General features: G+C 35.8%; 2 protein-coding genes across 2 annotated transcripts; one reads left to right on the top strand and one right to left on the bottom strand.

The window, feature by feature from the left end:
* Positions 1-4,503: 4,503 nt before the first annotated feature.
* LOC144450262 (uncharacterized) lies at positions 4,504-11,968 on the bottom strand. Its single transcript, XM_078140859.1, has 5 exons — positions 11,866-11,968; positions 8,384-8,442; positions 7,659-8,072; positions 6,945-7,037; positions 4,504-6,090 (listed from the first exon to the last, which is right to left on the bottom strand). The coding sequence occupies exons 1-4, from the start codon at positions 11,871-11,873 to the stop codon at positions 6,955-6,957; spliced, it is 564 nt and encodes a 187-aa protein (XP_077996985.1). The 5' UTR covers positions 11,874-11,968; the 3' UTR covers positions 4,504-6,090; positions 6,945-6,954.
* Positions 11,969-14,926: 2,958 nt separating this feature from the next.
* On the top strand, positions 14,927-19,908 carry LOC144450173 (uncharacterized). Its single transcript, XM_078140749.1, has 2 exons — positions 14,927-15,433; positions 16,745-19,908. The coding sequence occupies exons 1-2, from the start codon at positions 15,133-15,135 to the stop codon at positions 19,459-19,461; spliced, it is 3,018 nt and encodes a 1,005-aa protein (XP_077996875.1). The 5' UTR covers positions 14,927-15,132; the 3' UTR covers positions 19,462-19,908.
* Positions 19,909-21,632: the final 1,724 nt, after the last annotated feature.

Raw genomic sequence — 21,632 nt, 5'->3', positions numbered from 1 at the left:
TACTATGAAACGAGAAAACGTTAGTTCTTATCTTGTTTCCGATATTATCAATATACTAGTATAATATAATAGCGATAAACCACCCCCTGGGGAAGGTATACCACTCGGTTTTGACCAGTGAACTCAATATATGCACTCGCTATCGCTCGTGCATATATTTCGTTCACTGGTCAAAACCTCTTGGTATACCATCCCCAGGGGTAGTTTATTGCTTAAATATACAACAACTCGGCACTGAGGCGCAGACGATTCGTAAGAAAAAAAACATAGTCGTAGACATACTACATTCTATTCTACATATTGCAGATAGCTAGCACGATAAAATCTAACGCATAAAGGAAAGAGCACTTTCTGACGATCATATATTTTCCGTTGCATTCAAATCAAATTATTCATGAATACGAACGGATTTCAGCTATAACATTTAAAAGAACTGAATTTTTAAAAATTAAAAAATAACAAAAATGAGCAATTCAAGAATTTAACAGATATTTTCCGTGACTCACCTCAACATGATGTTCCCTTTTTGTGGCTGTCTTATCAGGTTAAATTTTACGCTTATAAATGCTGATGAGTCGCCTGTTCCTTGACTGTCTGATGCACGGAGAGTGAAATTGAGTGCGGAGATGAAGAGTACTAGTAATATCAGACGATACCAAATTGAAGGGCGGGGGAATCCTCTTGCTATATACCGGGCGATACCATTTTGAAGGCCGGTGGTTACGCCCACTACATATCAATGACGTTTTCATGGACTTTGAATGTATGGAATGGTGAAAATAGACCCAGAAGTGCATGTGGGTGTGATTTACCTTGCAACAGTACGTTAAATAGCTCACATTGTGATTAATTCATTTGCAGTGTACTTTTAAAATGGCCATATGGATGAGGATTGGGTATTTATTTTGGATTTTTAAAAAAAATTATAATACAATTTTATCATGGCGTCCTACTTGAAAAATAAATGTGAAACAACATTCCCTAAGTCTGTGTTTGTCACTTAATACATTGCAAAAAGGCAAAAAATAAAAGTGTAAAAATGTCTGTTATTGTACGTACAATAACATACATTTTAATTTATCATGTTTTTGTAAACAAGGACATGGTGTATGCTGCGTCACGTTGATTTTTCAAGTATGAAGCCATGATAGAATTGTTTTGTAAATTAAAACTCCAAAATAAATACCAAATCCTCATCCATATGATCACTTTAATTGGGGTTTCTGTCAACAAGAACCACGGACACCCGTTTTTATTAGTGCTATGATGAGATGACACAAAATACGTGACAATGAATTAAAGGTCATGCGCGCGCATGCGTGTATGCGTGTGTGTCGGCGGGGGATGGTTGTGGTAGGATTCCACTAATGTTGTTTTAATTTCGACGAACCTTATATATCAATGTGCCTGATAAGAAGCGTACTATATGCGTTTTATTGTTATAAAATAATCATGGTAAAAGCTATCACGATAAAGACTTTGAATTCCTGTCGGATTCGTCCATACAAAGTGATAAGAGCTGTTTCAAAACCCCCGTTTTTATCGGTAGTACGTGATATCGCTCAAACAATACTGTACAAGAGAGATATGTACTTGATGAATTTAAGCTGTTTCAAATTAAAACCCCCCTTTCATCGGTAGTAAGGGATATCGCCCAAACAATACTGTACAAGAGAGATATGTACTTGATCAATATTTAACATCACTATGTGCTTCTCATAGTCCAATAAAAATAATTAATTCGGGAGATATCCTATGCGACTGATAAGAAACATGGAGGGGCTATCTATAAAACAGTTCTATTCACTTTAAAGTGGCCATATGGATGAGGATTGGGTATTTATTTTGAATTTTAATTGATAAAACAATTTTATCATGACTTCCTACTTGAAAAATTAATGTGACACAACATATTTCAAGTCCTTGTTTGTAACTCAGTAAATTGAAAATGATTACTAAATGTGTAAAATTTATTGTACGTACAATAACAGCGTACAATAACAGACTTTTTAAAAACTTTTTTTACCATATTTTTTTGCAATGTATTAAGTTACAAACACAGACTTGGACAATGTTGTTTCACATTAATTATATCTGCTCAGAGTTAATTGAAAATACATGGCCAGTTTTGCCGGTATAGGCATTTAGAAGCCAACATTACATTTCCGTCATCAATACCACGACCTCAGGGGTAAAGGTCATTAGTCATTTGCATAATGAATGATTTTTGATAACTAGGCAATATGTCGGAATACCAACTTCAAATTTCATATAGCTGGTTCATACATGCATGCATACATACATACATACATACATACATACATACATACATATACATACATACATATACACACACATACATACATACATATACACACATACACACACATACATACATACATACATACATACATACATACATACACACATACATACATACATACATACTGTCCTTGCGTGATCCTTCCTTCAAAAAACCCACATATATTTGCATATTATCATATTATACAGCATTCATAAGGTTGATATGAATCAAACAAAACTTGTATTTATTGCAAACCTTGATTTTAATTGATTTACTCTTCAAAATCAAGGTTTGCAATATCGACAAAAAACAAAAGTAAACTCAAGAATATGGCAAATTGCCAAAAAAGTAGTTCATCACACAAGCGTTAGCACTTTAATGTAAACGGATAAGGAAAACAAAATATATTTTCACAAATTCAGATATTGATGTGTGTGGCTTCTAAAAAAGGAAACCCATATATTTGTTCGTGACTTGTTGTCTTGTGAGTATCAGGTAGGAGTCTTTCATCAAAATGACATCATCCTATGACGTCATATCATGTCGTCCATATACCGTCAAGTATCACATGGGTCATCATTGAAAATGTATCACTTTTGGATATATTTTTTGCAGAATGAAAGATTCGTCGTTGGTGGCGCTCCTATTAGTCATTTGCTAACCACCATTTTAACGATTGTAACTGCACTAACTGTAACGGGAATATTTTTCTTTATCATTCAACTAACAATATATACATAAAATCCGAAGTATTCTTGTTTCTATTAGAAAATCATTTAATATATATGTTAATAAAGTGTCTATATAGATAACGCTTTGGTATTTATTTTGAATTTTTTATTTATACAACAATTTTGTCATGGCATCCTACTTGAAAAATAAATGTGAAACAATATTGTCTAAGTCTGTGTTTGTATCTTAATACATTGCAAACAGCCCAAAATGTGTAAAAATGTTTGTTATTGTACGTACAATGACAAACATTTTACATATTTATTATACTTTTGGAGTTCATTGAACTATAAACAGGGACTTATGTTGCGTCACGTTGATTTTTCAAGTAGGAAGCGATGATAAAAAATTGTTTTGTAAATTAAAAATCCGAAATAAATACCAACTCCTCGGCCATATGGCCACTTTTAGACATTGTACATTTCAATTAGAGGTCGATATTTTCCAACAGGTTGAAATCATGATCGCCATTGAGGACGCTCTAAGTTTAGGCAGCACACTGAAATATGGTTGGATTTATTGTGCCATGTTATGTGTACAGCGATGCATGATTGTGATTAATCTGACGTCATTTCCGGAAAAAACGCTCAATCATGATCATGATTACTTCCATGTAAACATTTCAAAAAGTTTCTCACATTTATTATAAATTAAATGATTTTACATCATCAAAATGATTACAATGATAACAAATTACCAATCTGACGGAATACAATTTATTTACACCATATTTTCTGTCATTTCTAACTTGGTGTATATCTTTTACATTTTGGTAGCTAATTTTACAAATCAAGATTTATAAATTTGAGTTCGATTTTGTCATTTCTGAAGAAACATATATATGTTTTACGGCCATTCTGACGTTTTTTGATAGTTTGACATCTGTTGATTTTAAAAAGTAGTCTGTTAGAAGACAGATAATAGTGTGCTGGGGGTGGTGGTAGGGTGGGGTGGGAATATGGTAACTTGAGCTTGAATCTAGCATAGGCTTATACTGCAAATAAATCGCTTTTTGACATTTTCTTCAAAATGGCATTCACATCATCAGACCCCTTTTGTCACTTAATTTATCTAATCATACAAAATAGCAAAACATTATACACTACTGTAACATCGCGTATGCTGCTATACAACTGCTGACATCAGACCGTGGACGAATGGAAGCGGATACAAGTAGGGGAAAGTAAACAACTGAATTGGATTAATAACATTTGGCTCAGCATGTTGGACAGCAGAGACCTGTGTTACACCTAAAGTTTGATAAGAACAGTTTTCTAGCCTCTTTATGTGTACATGAATTGCCAGGGGAACTGGAAAATTGTTTGTGAACTGTGAACTATTACGTAAAGAGGCCATACAGCTGTTCTTATCAAATTATGGCATGTAATACAAGTCTCTGTACTTCTAACATGCTGAGCCAAGTGTTATTAATCCAATTCAGTTGTTTACTTTCCCTGTTTGTAACAGTTTCAATTTGTCCATGGTCTGATGTCAATAGTTGTAACAGCTTCAATTTGTTCATGGTCTGATGTCAATAGTTGTAACAGCTTCCATTTGTCCATGGTCTGATGTCAATAGTTGTAACAGGTTCTATTCGTCCATGGTCTGATGTCAATAGTTGTAACAGCTTCAATTTGTCCATGGTCTGATGTCAATAGTTGTAACAGTTCAATTTGTCCATGGTCTGATGTCAATAGTTGTAACAGCTTCAATTTGTCCATGGTCTGATGTCAATAGTTGTATCAAATCCCCAATGAAGAGACATGCACTTTGCATCATGTCATATCGTCATGACAACAGAAAAGAAAGTCTGCTTGAGAAGAATAGACAATTTTCTACTGCAGCTCAAAGCGGGGGCATTCACTAAATAAAACGATAAACACAACATGGCTGTCATCCAGGGGTGAATTTTGTTTGTATTAGCTCAGCTAAAGGCGGCCATATTTAATTCGATGTATCTCATGACTCTAGAATAGAAAATATAGGACTTCTCTCAAATAAAATCCTGTAGTTTTCAAATGTAAAGGTACAGTTATCTATCAAATAACACAACTTGAAGTTGCCAATTGATAGGTTTTGGTCATAAAATACATCTGCTACATCTAATAGTACAGTTTTGAGTAAAACCACCCTTTTAGGCCTTATTTTGGGCAATAAAGGCTTCAATTTGCATATCATTTGCATACATTATCTCATTTTTTCCGCGATCGTGCAGATATCAGTCATTTGCCTTCTGTATTCCTTGATAACAAACATTATCCTAAAAAAACTTTAGAGTTGCCATATCGATGGATATTATCATTTAGTTTGAATTTTAATTGATAAAACTTTACGGTTTGTTTTGAAAAAAGAACATGAAATAACATATACCAAGTCCTTGCTTTCAACTCAGTAAATTGCAAAACATTTTTAAAAAATGTGTAAAATATTTGTTATTGTAAGTACAAACTTTTTACACTTTTTTCATCTTTATGAAATTTATTGATCTTGCTCCGGATCCACAGTGAACACAACAACGCATCCCATTGGGCACTGATCGAGAAGTAACGTCTTGGCTTAAAAAACCTTTAAATTAAAGGATTTTACGTCTCGTTGCAGATCTCACAAATTATGCAAATATGCCTAGCAACAGCGGTTGTCAAACGTGATCGTTGTCAAGCTCGTGGCCATGTGCTATAATGTTGAGAACAATAGTGTTGCTAAGCATTTGACTCTTTCAGCTTGACCACCCTCACGTGTGGTTGCTATGAATACAATGGCTCTCGTTGAATCTCGTGAGATCTGTCGCAAGACGAAAAACGGCTTATTGATTAACAAGCTTTGAGGAATCTTATTTACGGGGTTGGGGGCGTGCTTCATATAAGATGCAACGTAGAACATTCTTTCTAAGGTGTGCTAATGGAGAGCACAACATTGGAAAGACTACTTCATAAAAACAAATAAAGGAACAAAACCTTCTTTCAATCTATATCAACCATGCCAATATCTTCCATGGAAATCCAAGTATAAAAAGAAACTTGAGAGGTTTGTTTTCCCGCCTATACGTACAAAACCTGGAAGGAATGAGAAGACAATTAAAACAAAGACTGGAGACGGAATAGTATTGCGTACTAACATTTAAATTATGAAAAGTGCATATATGATTACACACACCCAATTATATAATATATATCCCTATCTATCTATCTATCTATCTATCTATCTATCTATCTATCTATCTATCTATCTATCTATCTATCTATCTATCTATCTATCTATCTATCTATCTACCTATCTATCTACCTACCTACCTACCTACCTACCTATCTATCTATCTATCTATCTATCTATCTATCTATCTATCTATCTATCTATCTATCTATCTCTATCTATCTATCTATCTATCTATCTATCTATCTATCTATCTACCCACCTGTTTATCTATCTGTCAATGTATGTCTGTCGTTCTGTCTGACCATGAGCCTGCCTGCCCAGTCTGTCTGTCTGGCCATCAGCTGACCGTCTGTCCATCCACTCATCTGTCCGCCTGCCCACTCGCTCGTCTGTCTGTCTGTCTGTCTGTCTGTCTGTCTGTCTGCCTATCTATCTATCTATCTGACTGTCAATGTATGTCTGTCATTCTATCTGTCTGACCGTGAGCCTGCCCACCCGTCTGTCTGTCAGCTGACCGTCTGTCCATCCACTCATCAGTCCGCCCACCCTCTCGTCTGTCTGTCTGTCTGTCTGTCTGTCTGTCTGTCTGTCTGTCTGTCTGTCTGTCTGCCAGCCTACCTGACCATCTGCCTGGCTGCCTGCCTACCTGCCTACCTGAACATCTGCCTGCTTGACTGCCTGTCTGCATGTTTATATAGATATATGAACATCCTAGATTGTAAATATGTTTATGTAGAACATCAAATTGCTTTACCTTTCTACTTTTAAAACATCAAATCTCGAGTAATCACTACCATTGCACTGACCAATATGAAAGATATTCCAGTGGCATGTCTACTGGCTGCATCTGAAAATAAAACAATTTGGATATCAATTTCATGTAGTCATATGTTTATTTGTAAGCAAAAATATGAAATACCATATAGAAATGTGTTTCAAAAGCCAAGCCAAAAACAAAACTGTCTGATCACCCTATCTACTTGATAGATATCTGACCGATTCTCAATGTTTACATTTATTTCCATTTAAACATGTATGTATGTATGTATGTATGTATGTATGTATGTATGTATGTATGTATGTATGTATGTATGTATGTATGTGTGTGTGTGTGTGTGTGTGTGTGTGCGTGCGTGCGTGCGTGCGTGCATCATGCATGCACGCATGTATGTATGTATGTATGTATGTATGTATGTATGTATGTATGTATGTATACATGAAATACAAACCAATTTGTCTGTGAATGACTTGAAAATAGTACAAATGTATTCAAAATTGAGATATCTGAATTTTTGACACCAAGTAGTCTGGTCTTTAGATAACGAAATAATATTTAAATAACAAGATTCTCATTGTGATAAGATTAGTAACGAGTGGTACATCATTTGGGAATTCTTATTTCTTATTTATCATTTCCATGTTCTCTTTATCTGAATGGCCGCAATGTGTCATGGATTGTTAGAGATACCTGGGCAATCATCTTTGGTTCCCGCCTTGGCAGAAGCAGAGCCAAATCCAACACACTTGTAGTCATTGCTGTCGTCTGTATCACCAGTGGCGGTAGCAACAGCACACACGTGACTGTATGCCTCACAGTTTGCACTGTCCAGAGTAAGCGTGGCGTTTACGTTGGTTATATCCTCAGTTCCACCTGCTGGTATTGGGAACGGTGAAGGGGAAAATGTGGCGGAAAATGCTGCAGACGCGTTGACTGTAGAGTATTCTTCATACGTACAGAAGTAAACATTAATGGCCGTCACTGAGCCATCGGAGCCGCCATTTTTGGCTTTGGCACTCAGGTCAAAGTTGATTTTGACAGGGGTATCCACCTTGTATGTTATCGTTTGAGCATCAGTAACCGTCAACGTTTTAAGGTCGACATCTGTTGATAAAAATAAACAAAACAGTATATAGATAAGCGCACAACTGACAACCTCAGAACAAAATAATACAAATTTAGAGAAAAAATGAATCAATGTGAACGTGACCCTCCCCTTATTTCAATTTTCTAAAATATGCCCCCCCTCCCCAGGACCAGTTTGTGCAAAGTGAACCTCCTAACTTCCCTGGCCCTCCCCCTTGAAATTATTGAAGGCTCCCTAAGCTTAATTCGTTGCTCGCTATTGAAATAGCAATTTGTTTGTAAATCAATTCATAGGAAGTATATTACTTGGCGAAAACATGTGCACTTACCCTGAGCATCAGTATTAACGGTTACTCCAATTAATAGTACAGACAGTGATATTATGAACCTACAGGTAAAATCGAACAATATACTTGTTAGCATGTAGTACACTTTGAAGTCCAAAATGTCTGACAAAAAATTTCATTATAATTTTGTATCTTATCGCCATACAGCCTTTGACTCGTTGTGACTAAGAGGTCAAATGTCACTCGTAATAATTGATATTGAATATGTAAAACTTGGATTTAGTTCAAAAATGATTTCTTTTTAATTTTTCAGTTTAGTAAAAAATAGGGCTTTGGTAAAAATTAACACCTTAGTCATTTTGGAAATAATTACATGGAGACAGAAATCACGGGACCGGTACTGTTGCCATAGTAACTGATCGAGGCATCATACTCATCTTCGATTGTAACACTTGTCTCGGTCATGTTATGAGCACACAGGAAAATGGTATGTTCCGAGTCGTCATAGTAACGAATCAACAAACAATTCATGTGATATTAATGAAGTAACGCGAATTGAAATAGGCTCCTATGTCCGTATTTGACCTTAAGTGCAATGACAACCTGACCTGAATCAGGTTTGTACTGTTACAAGGTAGATAGAGGAATCATTCTTAGCCTCGATCACAGTACTTGTGTTAGTCATGTAGTACGAACACAAGAAAATGATATGTACCGAGTCGTCATAGTAACGAATCAACAAAAGGTACACGCGATATTATTGAATTAAAGGAACAAAGAATTCAGGTACTAAAAATAAGCTTATCATATTTTCTGTGTTTACGTTTTCCCAAGGGACAGGATATCCTGAATATAACCCCGGTGTTTAAGATATTGTTCTATTTAAAGGGACAATGGTTAATAACTTGCGTTGATATAAACGCAGTTCAAACACCTAATGTGGAAAATGTCGCTTCGCGTTTGTGTGACGCACGTGTTTTACCGGTCAAAATGAGAAGTGAATATTATTTTCTTCTGGCAGATGACATTTATTTTGGCAAAATTGTCGACATAACATTGAGTGTCAATAGAACGGTAGTAACAATGTTGTTTTTTTGGGCTGTGTGACGCCTGTTGTGTCGAAAAAGTGAATTTCCTTTGTATTTTGGCAGACTACATTTTTAGTGATCCTGTCAGTTGGAGCTTGATTTGCATATGCAAGGTCATCTATTTTGTACTCGAAAGTTGTTTTTTCGCGGATGTTTTTTTGCGTGAAAAAGAAGAAGTGAGTTTTATTTTGAATTGGCAAACGACATTTGACTGAATCTGTCAGTTGGGGTTCATTTGCACAACTGGGGTCATATCATTTGTTCTCAACAGTTTACAGAAATTAAACGTTGTTTCTTATTTATGTGACGCATGTTTTGTGTGAAAAGAGGAAGTCACATATTGTACTTATTTTGACAGACGCTACTCAGCGAATCCGTCAGTTGGCGCTTCAGTTGTACATTTAACGTCATCTCTTTTGTTCTCAAAGTTTTAGAGAAATGAAAATATTTTTCTCGTTTGTGTGACGCCCGTTTTTTTTTTAATAGAGAAGAGGATTTTCTTGGCAGACGACGTTTTGTGAATCGTCAGGAGGCTCCTCATTTGCATATCTAGTGTTATCTGTTTTTGATATCGCTGAAATAGAGAAATGAAACGTTTTGGTAACGCAAACTCTTGTGTGTCGCTTTTTGAGCACCAGTACATACAATAGAAGTCGTTGAACCTGAAATGTAACGTCGTCTTAATCTTATTCGTACCAGAAACATGTTGCAATAAAAAGCCCCTCCTTATAGTGACACTTCTACGTAACACCATCCATCTTTCCTGACAAAAATCTTACAGCATTGCTACTTTTTAATTTCTATACTTTGGGCTGACCCGCCAATTAAAAGGAATGAAGTACATGTAAAGATGTATTCAAATATTTGTCAAGTCAGACAATAAAATGTAACAATATTTGCACAATTTTAGTCTAACTAGCCGATAATATGTAGCAATATTAGTAATATTTGCGTTCAGCCAGGCGATACAATGTAGCAATATTTGCACACTTTAAGTCTAGCCAGACGATAATATATAGCAATACTAGTAATATTTGCGTTCAGCCAGGCGATACAATGTAGCAATATTTGCACACTTTTAGTCTAGCCAGACGATAATATGTAGCAATACTAGTAATATTTGCGTTCAGCCAGACGATAAAATGTAGCAATATTTGTACACTTTTAGTCTAGCCAGACGATAATATGTAGCAATACTAGTAATATTTGCGTTCAGCCAGACGATAAAATGTAGCAATATTTGCACAACTGTAGTCAAGTTCGATGATAATATGTAGCAATATTTGCACAATTTTAGTCGAGCCAGACGATAAAATGTTAGTACTACTTCTGTCAAACCAGCTGTACACTGTAATGGTGTTTGTTTTGACTCGCCAGATGGCATTCTAGTTCATTTTATGCGCCTTCTATTTCTATAGTGTTGCACTGAAACGTTTAGCTGAACTTTGACCTTCGATTGTTTTGAAATGAAAACACTTTGCACAACGAAACTTTCGTTTTGTCCGAGTCGCTGAACTCTCGTAGCTCTGACGTAGGTACTCAAACTGATACACTTACACGTGACCTTGTACTGTTGCTTATACATTGCTGTATTGAAAACCCAGTATAATATCGCATGTCACATGTGACGTCACTACGTTAACAAAGAAACCTGTGCGATACATAGTATACATATTCCGTTGTATAATTTGGGGAAGCATACTGTATGAAAATTGACAAAGCTAGTATTGTAGGCTGAATTTTTGGTAGCTTTCTGAGCCAAGACATAGACGTCTATGGTCAAGGTGTCTTACTATTATCGATCGTTCTATCCAAGCTAGACTGGGCGTTTACCATTCAGTGATAGACCTCTATTCTGTACATATATTGCAAACCACAGTCATCACTTCTGGCTACTTGTGAATATATATTCGTTGTTTACGAACAACCACCGTTTGTTGACTGTGAATATACTGAACATAGCTTACAAATCCAAGTCACCTGTGGGTTATGGTATATATATATATATATATATATATATATATATATATATATATATATATATATATATATATATATATATATATATATGTATGTATGTATGTATGTATGTATGTATGTATGTATGTATGTATGTATGTACACACAAATATATATATATGATATAGTATTATCTCAGCCCATAAGCTACTGTGCAATAGCCTTGCCATATATATATATATTTGGCATTACACATAGTTTCACTGGCTATTGATAACCGAAACTGTACTTTAGTATTACAAATAACTAATATGAGAAATGTTATCACCTGAAGGATACAGTGTTTTTTGAGGATTACTTTGTTCTGTGGTATTTATATCGAATACTTCTGAATAGGAAAGGATTTCAATTACTGTATTTAAATTTAAATGGTTATATTTTGAGAATTTAACTGAGATATTTTTTTATGTGACTTACCTCAACATGATGTTCTTTTACGACGCTGCTTTACCAGGTTAAAACGTCTAAAAACTGAATTTTTGACGAGGCGTGTGTTGCTTCACCTTTGCACGGCAGAGAGTGAAATATAAATGTGGGGACAACCAATCGTAATGTAAGACGATCTATCAGTGAAAGGCAGTGGAAACACACTTATTATAATAGCAGACGATACCATTTTGTTGGTGGGTACGGTCACTAGTTATCAATGGCGTTTCCATGGATACAGAACGTATACTTCGATGAAAACATTTATACCTCAAGAGGGCATGAGGGATGATTTACCGTGGAACAATACGTACGCACCTCATATTACATTTTCATTCAATTGGGGTTTACGTTAAGCTGGTATTTTCTACACTCTGGCACATAAATCGCCTTTTGCAAAGTAATTCGAATTCCTTGATGTCCTTGTAAATATAGTTCGTTTTTGAATCAAACTGATGGGGAGAGATTAATAATTTATTACCTTTCAATAGTCGAGGTCAATCTGGTTAAAATCTGATGTGGTGAAAGCGGCTAGATGCCTTTATTTACCTCTAAAGGCGGCGACCACCCGGAACAAAACAAACGACACAACACGATGGAAATAGAGGTGAATAAAGACATCTAGCCGCTTTCACTACATTGGATTTTAATCAGATTGGGTTGAGGTGTGAGATATGTTATATGGTGGACGACGAGAACACAATATCCTAGAGGCATGGGTGAAACTAGTCTATCTGCTAGACCTCGGATGTTCTTCCGATACAATACGACACACGACCGAACATCGCTATCGAGGATGTTCGGGCAAGCCCTCAAGGCGAACTTCGTTCGCTTATAGTATCGAAAGAAAGCCCGAACGTCTAGCCAGAAAACTAGGGTGCAACGTAAAACTAGACAAACTTCAAATAAGGGACGTTTATTTGGAGATAACTGACCCGACAGCCTGTAGCGCGCCCCCTCCCGACTAACATAATACACTCACTTCAGACATGATAGGATGACACAAACATCAAGGTCATGGACACACCTGCGCACGACTTCGAAGGCAAAACATACAGCCCGGTTCAAGTTACCGTTCACTGGTTGTTTGATGCAATTCAATTAGTATTTATTATTACATTTCCCATAATGCAACATTCAAACATGGCGGGTTTGCAAGTTGCATTAAGTTGTATTGACCTTTGTAGTTCAAGTGAAACCATAGATCCACCCTGAAATGCAAGAGACCGGACCCTGTCCAAAATAGTTTATGCAAAAATTGAGCAATTCATTATGGAGAAAAAGAGTTGGCGAGAGTATTCGAAAATAAGTCATCATTGCTGTAGTAGTAATAGCACAGTAACAATAGGGAACTTGCAATCCAGACTGGGCATGCTCAGACGCAAAGTACTATGGGATTTTCTGTGGTTATCGTAATACCTAACCTGGAGTTACCGATAAAATAAACCTCCCACAATGGTCAGGATGACTATGAATTGATTATGTGTGGTTACAACAAACAACAATGTATCAATATTGTTTACACTACTAATTGATTAGCATTTATTATCACATTTCCCATGATGCAACATTCAACATGGCGAGTTTGCAAGTTCCCTATTAGGAGGGCATAACCGTCCAAAGGAATGGTAAACATTAAAAAAAAAACACGAATTTTATACAGGTCTTTATTATGAACTAAACTATAAGATACATCTTGTTATTCAGCCCTACCAGGCTTCTAAACCAACAGGGCATTGTTGTGTCGGTTATTTATTGCGTGACAAAATAGGAAAGTGTAAGCTGTATGCGTCGCCATCCGAATGTGTAGACTGTTATCTCAGTATCTGTGTGAACGTTATCATGACCTAGTCTGTGCACACTAAAAAGTACCCGGATGTATGGGAGATGAAGACGATAACTATCCAAGTATACAGCGTTAATACACTCTAAACAAACCCTAGTAAAGACATGTAAACGGTTCTACACACACAGTCATATTTTTCGTAGCCAATCACTACACAGTGTGTATATGGCAATTTATGTAAATTAGTGTTAGAGAGACATGTATGCTGGACTGGAGAGGGCGCTATACATGTTCAATAATTTTCTGAATTCAATATTGGTTCACACTCTCTAAAAATACTATATTAACTTGACTACTTCTACATCCCCACTGTGCACGGCACCAATGTAATTGTTTCTCATTTGTACTGTAACATTATAGTCGAGGAAATATAACGTTAAGAGACTGAAGACAAACTATGTGGAGTGTGAACTATAACAGAAATGTAAGATATATACTGGGAGGCCTTAAATTCTGTAAACAATGTAGAACATGGAGTATATATGAGGTACCTATTAAAACAAAGAAACCATTAACTATAAAAGTCTCACGTCCTTTTTTTTGTCGACTTTTCCTGATTAAAATGGAAGGGAATTCGTTTTGAACTGTCAGTATGGGTAAATATGATAAAACTAAGAATCATGAAATGGTTAGCACACACACACACACATATACATACATACATACACACACACAAACACACACACACACACACACACACACACACACACACACACACACTTCATACAAAACATCGCAATAACAAGGACATTACATAAATGCAAAATAACCCGTGTTCGGTATTCTGGTCTAAGATGTGCAGAAAAGATTAGGCGGACACAAGCCAAAAGGATTTATAATTCGAACCATGTAAACAAGACATGTAGTACAAAACGAAAGATGTAGATAAAGAAATAAATGAGGGTGCAATGTAACAGGGACACATACAAGGAGGCATCTAGTGAAGATCGAAACGCCATATATTTAATTATATATATATATACATTTCTGAATGTATGTGCATCTGAGCGTCATCATGTCATATCTGTATAAGTAGCCTCTCATTTAGTCTTTAGAATAAGTTATGAATTCCATCAGCTTTCTAATGTATAAGTCGTGGGTCATACTATTGATTTACATTCCTCCACGTTCACTCATTCTTTATATGTAGTCTGACGCAGTTAGGTGTGACCCTGGGTCACCTTCAGCTCAGTTGCGTGACAGAGATCCATTGTTAATTGGTGTACTGTTTGTATCACACTGTGGTTACTTCTTCAGTACAATCACTGGTTTAAACAAGTTTCCATGGCGATATAGAAGGCTGGACAGTCTTATTACACCGTCACCAGTAATTGAGTATATCTCTGTCTGCTATAACCTCGGAGTAGAATTGCCTAGGCTGTAGACTTGGATGTGTCGATAGAGAACCAAAAATGGCGGTTGGTGATACAACAATTCCGTGGATAAAGATACTGTTCAATGAACTGGACGGAGAGTTAAAGACAGATGAAGTGGACCGAATAAAGCATTTGTTAACACCAAAGCAGCTTAATAAGAGAGATTCGGAACACGTGACTAATGCTCTGGAACTATTCACTCTACTCCAAGAAAGAGGCCATATCTCTGAAATCAACCTTGACCTGTTAGGTGAGGTATTCAACTCAATAGGACGACAAGATTTGCGTTCCTTTGTCAACAAGTCGATGACGGAGTCCAGACACACTCGTATTTCAGGTATACAATGGATACTTTTGTTAATAGTATAACCTTAAACTACAGTGGATGTGATTGGGGCTCCTTATAATACCTGTACCTACACGCTCATCTTGAAACCATAAACTACTTGTATATCCTTCTTTCCGAAGACTGTCGAACACTGTGAACAATGGTGTTTACGTTATGTTTGCGTCTAGCCCAGAACATAGCTATTGAAGAAGGTCAAAGATTAATACGCATAGGCTACGCGACTTACCGGAAATAACACTAAAAATCGCTGTGGTATGCTATAATGAAATGGCTTGTTCCGAACAGCCTTTATTCATGAAAATATATTTAATGACTGTTTGAGCAAGTTGTTTTACATGGGAATTGCATAATCGGGAGATTATATATTTAGGGGAGTGGGGGGGGGGTGTCATAACGTGATCTATTAAATTAAACATTTGTTGCTACACTATAAAACTGTGGCAGTTTATGTAGGAAACGCATTTACAGGAAGAAATACTTTTGGAGACTGGAGGATAAAGAAAACAATTCCTAATGTCTGTATTAATTTGCAACTCAGTACTTGTAAAGCAATACCCTTACTTCCTGATTTTAATTTAAAGTGGCCATATGGATGAGAATTTGGTATTTATTTTGGATTTTTATTTGATAAAACAGCTTCACTATGTTTTTCTACTTGAAAAAATAATGATAAAGAACATATACCAAGTCCATGTTCATAACACAATACATAGCAAAAAGATGCAAAAAGTGTAAAAAGTTTGTTATTGTACGTACAATAACAAACATTTTACACATTGTTTAATGTTTTGCCGTTCATTGAGATGTGAACATGGACTTGGTATATGTTATTTCACATTATTTTTCAAGTAGAAAAACATAGTGAAGCTGTTTTATCAAAGAAAAATCCAAAATAAATACCAAATTCTCATCCATATGGCCACTTTTTAAATATGTTTCTCGGTCGATGTAGATTTGATTTCAATCAACAAATGTACGTAGCAACTAAAATTTCATAACTCTCATTCGGTCTCAGATCAAAGATAGTTTAAATGTATGCAGGTGATTTAATGTCAAATATACAAATGTAGTAACCAAATGATGGGAATGTTTACATATACATTGCATGTAACATGTAGAGTAAAACGCGCCTCAAGGTCTTATTTAGCGCCATCGCTACGTGAAAGGAAGAAAGGGAAACTTAGGAATACATATGTACCGATGTGTGTTAGAGGAGAAGTCGTCTTTATGATTAAAATAAACCTGGAAATCGTCTTTGTATTATAAATAATTGTGGATTTATTTCTACTTTGCCTTTAGGAATGTATGCTGAAACTGCAAAGAAATGCAAAGACTTGTTAAAACGCCATTATGAAGAGAAAATGACGTACATCGATCCAGTACCCTGGTATGAAGCTGGCTTTCAATTACCTTTACTCGATGTATATACACAGTTAGAATTAGCCAAAAGAAGTAGAGAGGGCTATGAATACAAGAGTGTAGATTTTCGAAAAGAGTTTACACCAAGCGAGCAAAATCGCAGAATTTTAGTTGAGGGGGAACCTGGGATCGGCAAAAGCACATTCTGTAGAAAGATGGCGCTAGATTGGGCCATGAACACAGAACCAATGTTAGAAAAATTTGAATTGTTAATTCTTTTAGAGTTAAGACAAATGGTAGATAGTACAGACATAGTTAAAGCTATATTTGATCAATTACTTCCTGAAGAATCAGGAGTGAATGAAACAGATCTTCGTAATTATATTCGTGACAATCAAGACAAAATTTTGATTGTATTGGATGGAGCTGACGAGCTTAAACAATCTCTGAAAGGCGAAATTATAAGTTTGATGAATAAGAAGAAATTGCCAAAATCCTCTGTAATTATATCATCTAGAAGCACGGAAGTAAACACCTTCGTGAAATGTGTAAACAAGCATTTCATTTTAAGGGGATTTAGTAAAGAGAACATTAGTGAATACATAATGAAATATGTTTGTGCTGATAGGAATAAGGCATTGTCTGTTAATACGGATGAAGCCCGTGGAATTACTACGAAGATAAACGAAAATGAAAACATAGCTGCTCTCGCGATTAATCCACTCAACGCCGTTTTACTCTGCCTTCTCTGGAAAGACAACAAAGGTGAGCTACCAAGTAAGTTATCTGATTTATATGCTCAATTAGTAATGAGTATATTGCGACGACACTGTGAAAAGCAGAGCTTACCTGTACCTGAAGGCAATGAAATACCACGAAATTATATGGAGGAAATGTTAAAGCTAGGTGAAATGTCGTATGATGGTTTAGCAACCGACAAAGTTAGGTTTGCGATGCTAGATTTTAAAAAGTATGGAATAGGGACGGAAAGTGCTTTATTTAGATTAGGACTATTAACTCAGGAATACAGCAGTGCTAGACTACAACCTGGTAAATACTGGGTGTTTGTACATAAATCATTCCAGGAATATATGGCAGCTTACTATCTGGTACAAACTAATCAGGTAAATGACAGACAGTTTCTCCGCGCCTTTATTCGTAATAGCAAGTTTACAAATACTTGTCTGCTTGTCGCCGGACTTCTGGATAAGGATGGAGACGTGTTATTCAGTATATTTGCTGAAGTTCTTAACGATATTAAATATAGTGACTGCCAGGCGTTTGAGGAGTTAAGTCATCTAGCCCTTAGTTGCCTACACGAATCTGGACATCCTGAATTATTTGTCCTTACAATTGCAAGTAGCATAATTCATAATAATGAAATCCGCATAGGTTACTACGTATCTATTGTCAGTAATGCCTGTACTTCAGGTTTAAACCATGTGGTTAGATACTGTAATCAAAACGCTGACACGAATAGTGAGTTGAAATTGCGTTATTTTCGCCTTTCAACTGTTAATGTTCCAAAACAGACATTAGCAGTCTTAGCACAAGGGCAGTATTTGGAATCACTGCGAATGAAGGTTCCAGACGATTCACATGATGAACTGACGGCTGTCCTTGAAGCAAATCCTATAAAGAATTTAGGAATACAGATTAAATCAAAGAAAGATATGTTCAGTGTCATGACCTTCATTGGAAATTTTATGTCGAAACTAAACAGTCTTGATACCTTCAAAACTTCACTGTATGATACTGGTAACCAGTTTGATATTACTGAATATCGTAGAAATACTCAGCAGTATCATTCTTTATTTCATCTCAATGAAACTCTGCAAAGTTTAATCGTACATGGCGATCGTGGGGCTGAAATATTCTTCAGCTGCATCGGAGAACATATCGCTAGACATAACTCTTTAAAGTATTTGAATATCAGATTCTCAACCAACGCCCTATTAGCTGAAAGAAGGAGAGTTCTTACAAACATACTACGACAGAATAATTCAATAAAGATACTACACTTAAATTTGGATATACAAGGCAATTTTGCAGGCGTAGATGACGCTAGACAGTGGTTTAATAATCGTAGATTGCGTTATGAGAGTGAGCTGAATTCAGATGAAATAGAAACCAGAAAACAAGCGAGTAAAGAGTTCTATGAATCTATAGTACATAATAAAAGTCTTCAGTTTGTATGGATTGAGCACTGTGGTGATGATGATGATTTGATATCAATTTTATCAAGTATCAAGGCTAATCGATCATTACGTGTAGTGTTTATAATGGCAGAGCTCGTAACGAAAGAAATAGTAGCAGCAATATGTTCAATGTTAAGGGGAAGTGAGACCATTAGCATATTAGGAGTTACCAGTGAAGTAAAAATATGTGCTACGGATGATATAGTTGCAGATCAAGACGCATTTAATAGAATAGAATTTACAGTCGACGTTAACCAAGACGAGAGTAAGAATGCAAGGTTGACTTATAACGAAGTTTATAACGCGATTTACCCATTGTGTGACGTCATCGTTATAGAAAGTGAAAACGATAGTCACTGGGACATGATCAAACCCAGACTAAGAAATGAACTCTTTGAGAAAAGTTGTCCAAGAATACAAAAGGCGGGATTTCATTTAAATGTCTGGGAACGTAAATAAAATTATGATAAGAACTTACTAATAGGGATTACAAAACAAAGAAGTTAACATTGACAGGTTTTAAAATCACCAACATATTAGTATACACAAGTATTTCAATGCTTCATTTTTGCCTATGTGGTAATATAATAATCAAAATGCTACAGCGACAATTGACATATTTTCCAATTCTGGCCTTTTACATGGAAAATATAGTTTGTGTTGTATCAATTAAGTTGTATAATGTAATATAATGAATGTTTTATTTTTATAAAAGACACATCTAAATACAGTTACGTGTTTTTCAGGAAACAAAAATAGGTATACATTTTAAGAAACACTTTTCGTAGTTTGTATGGTAGCATGTGCTTTGCCGTTTCCCAGGAAAATATAGTATAGTTTACTTAATTGTGTACTGTACACTTATTACTTTCTATACTGTTCTTGAGTACTTTAATATTGAATGATCTGGAATGTAAAGATTTGATAAAATATACAACTAGAACTTTAATGTTATGCTGCGTATTGATTTAATCGTGTGTGTACATGTATATATGTGTTCATTATGTGTATCATAGTTAGCAGTCTGTATTCATGTCAATGGGTCATGTGTGTATCATGGTAGACTGTGTATGTTAATGGGTCATGGTGGGTATTGGTGTTCACTATGTGTATCATAGTAGACTGTGTTTATGTTAATGGGTCATGGTGGAAATTGGTGTTCACTATGTGTATCATAGTAGACTGTGTGTATGCTAATGAGTCATGGCAGGAATTGGTGTTCACTATGTGTATCATAGTAGACTATGTGTATGTTAATGGGTCATGGTGGGAATTGGTGTTCACTATGTGTATCATAGTAGACTGTGTGTATGTTAATGTGTCATGGTTGGAAATGGTTTTCACTATGTGTATCATAGTAGACTGTTAATGGGTCATGGCAGGAATGTGTGTTTACTATGTGTATCGTAGTAGACTGTGTGTATGTTAAATCGTCATGGTGGGAATTGGTGTTCACTATGTGTATCATAGTAGACTATGTTTATGTCAATGGGTCATGGTGGGAATTGGTGTTCACTATATGTATCATAGTAGAATGTGTAAGTTAATGGGTCATGGTAGGAATTGGTATTCACTATGTGTATCATAGTAGAATGTGTAAGTTAATGGGTCAAGGTGGGAATTGGTATTCACTATGTGTATCATAGTAGAATGTGTAAGTTAATGGGTTAAGGTGGGAATTGGTATTCACTATATGTATCATAGTAAACTGTGTGTATGTTAATGAATCATTGTGGGAATTGGTGTTCACTATGTGTCTCATAGTAGTGATATGTGTCTAACTTTTAACTCTCTGCTAACTCTGGGTTCAAGCTATACATGTAATCTACATTTGTCCTTTTACAGGACCTAGCATGAGATGGCTCATTTACAGTTAGGTTAACAGGCATACTAATGGAAAAGAAACAAGACAGTGGTTTGAAATAATATTCGGGTCTCCCACGGAAAAAAAACAATAAAACCAATCAAATACATCTCTACTTACGATCGCGTAATCAACAGTACTTTGACCATTGTGGGCATAATATGTATACTTGCCGATCCCCTTTTCGTCGCCGCACCTGCCAATAACAATACTAAGCGAACTCTGTTTGCTAAACTCAAACAAAAGGGTACCATTTACATTGATAATTTCTTTACCCTGAGACACTCTGGGTATGTAATCGTCAGGAATGTATACGTCAGGTACAGGTACAAACAGCTGACTATCATTGAGTACATAATCAGGTCTTTTACCCGATCTTGCATTCATGTCCCCACAAATGATAAACATACAATTAGCATAATTTGCCTTAAACTCCTCCATTGTTTCAATAATTCTATCAAACACTGATCTTTGAACTAACGGCTCTCTACTGGTACCAGTTGGTATTACATAACAAAGGCATAAATCATAAAATTATTGCCATCTTGAATACGAATCCAAATAATATCATCGGCATCTGACCTAAGAAATTTGGTTTTATCTGCCACAGTTGAACGGAAATATAAAACAAGGTCTCCAGAGCCACGCTTGGCACCTGGTTTCCTTTGTCTATTCAATACGATATATTCAAATTCATTAACAGCTAAATCCGATAATTATATCTGTTGTCCAAGTTTCGGTAAAAAAAATATAATCGTTCGACTCG

Source organism: Glandiceps talaboti, chromosome 19 (assembly GCF_964340395.1).
Source record: "Glandiceps talaboti chromosome 19, keGlaTala1.1, whole genome shotgun sequence".
NCBI classification, from domain to species: Eukaryota; Metazoa; Hemichordata; class Enteropneusta; family Spengelidae; genus Glandiceps; species Glandiceps talaboti.
Note: the sequence above shows the minus strand (reverse complement) of the source record. Positions and strands in the feature narration are given on the sequence as shown.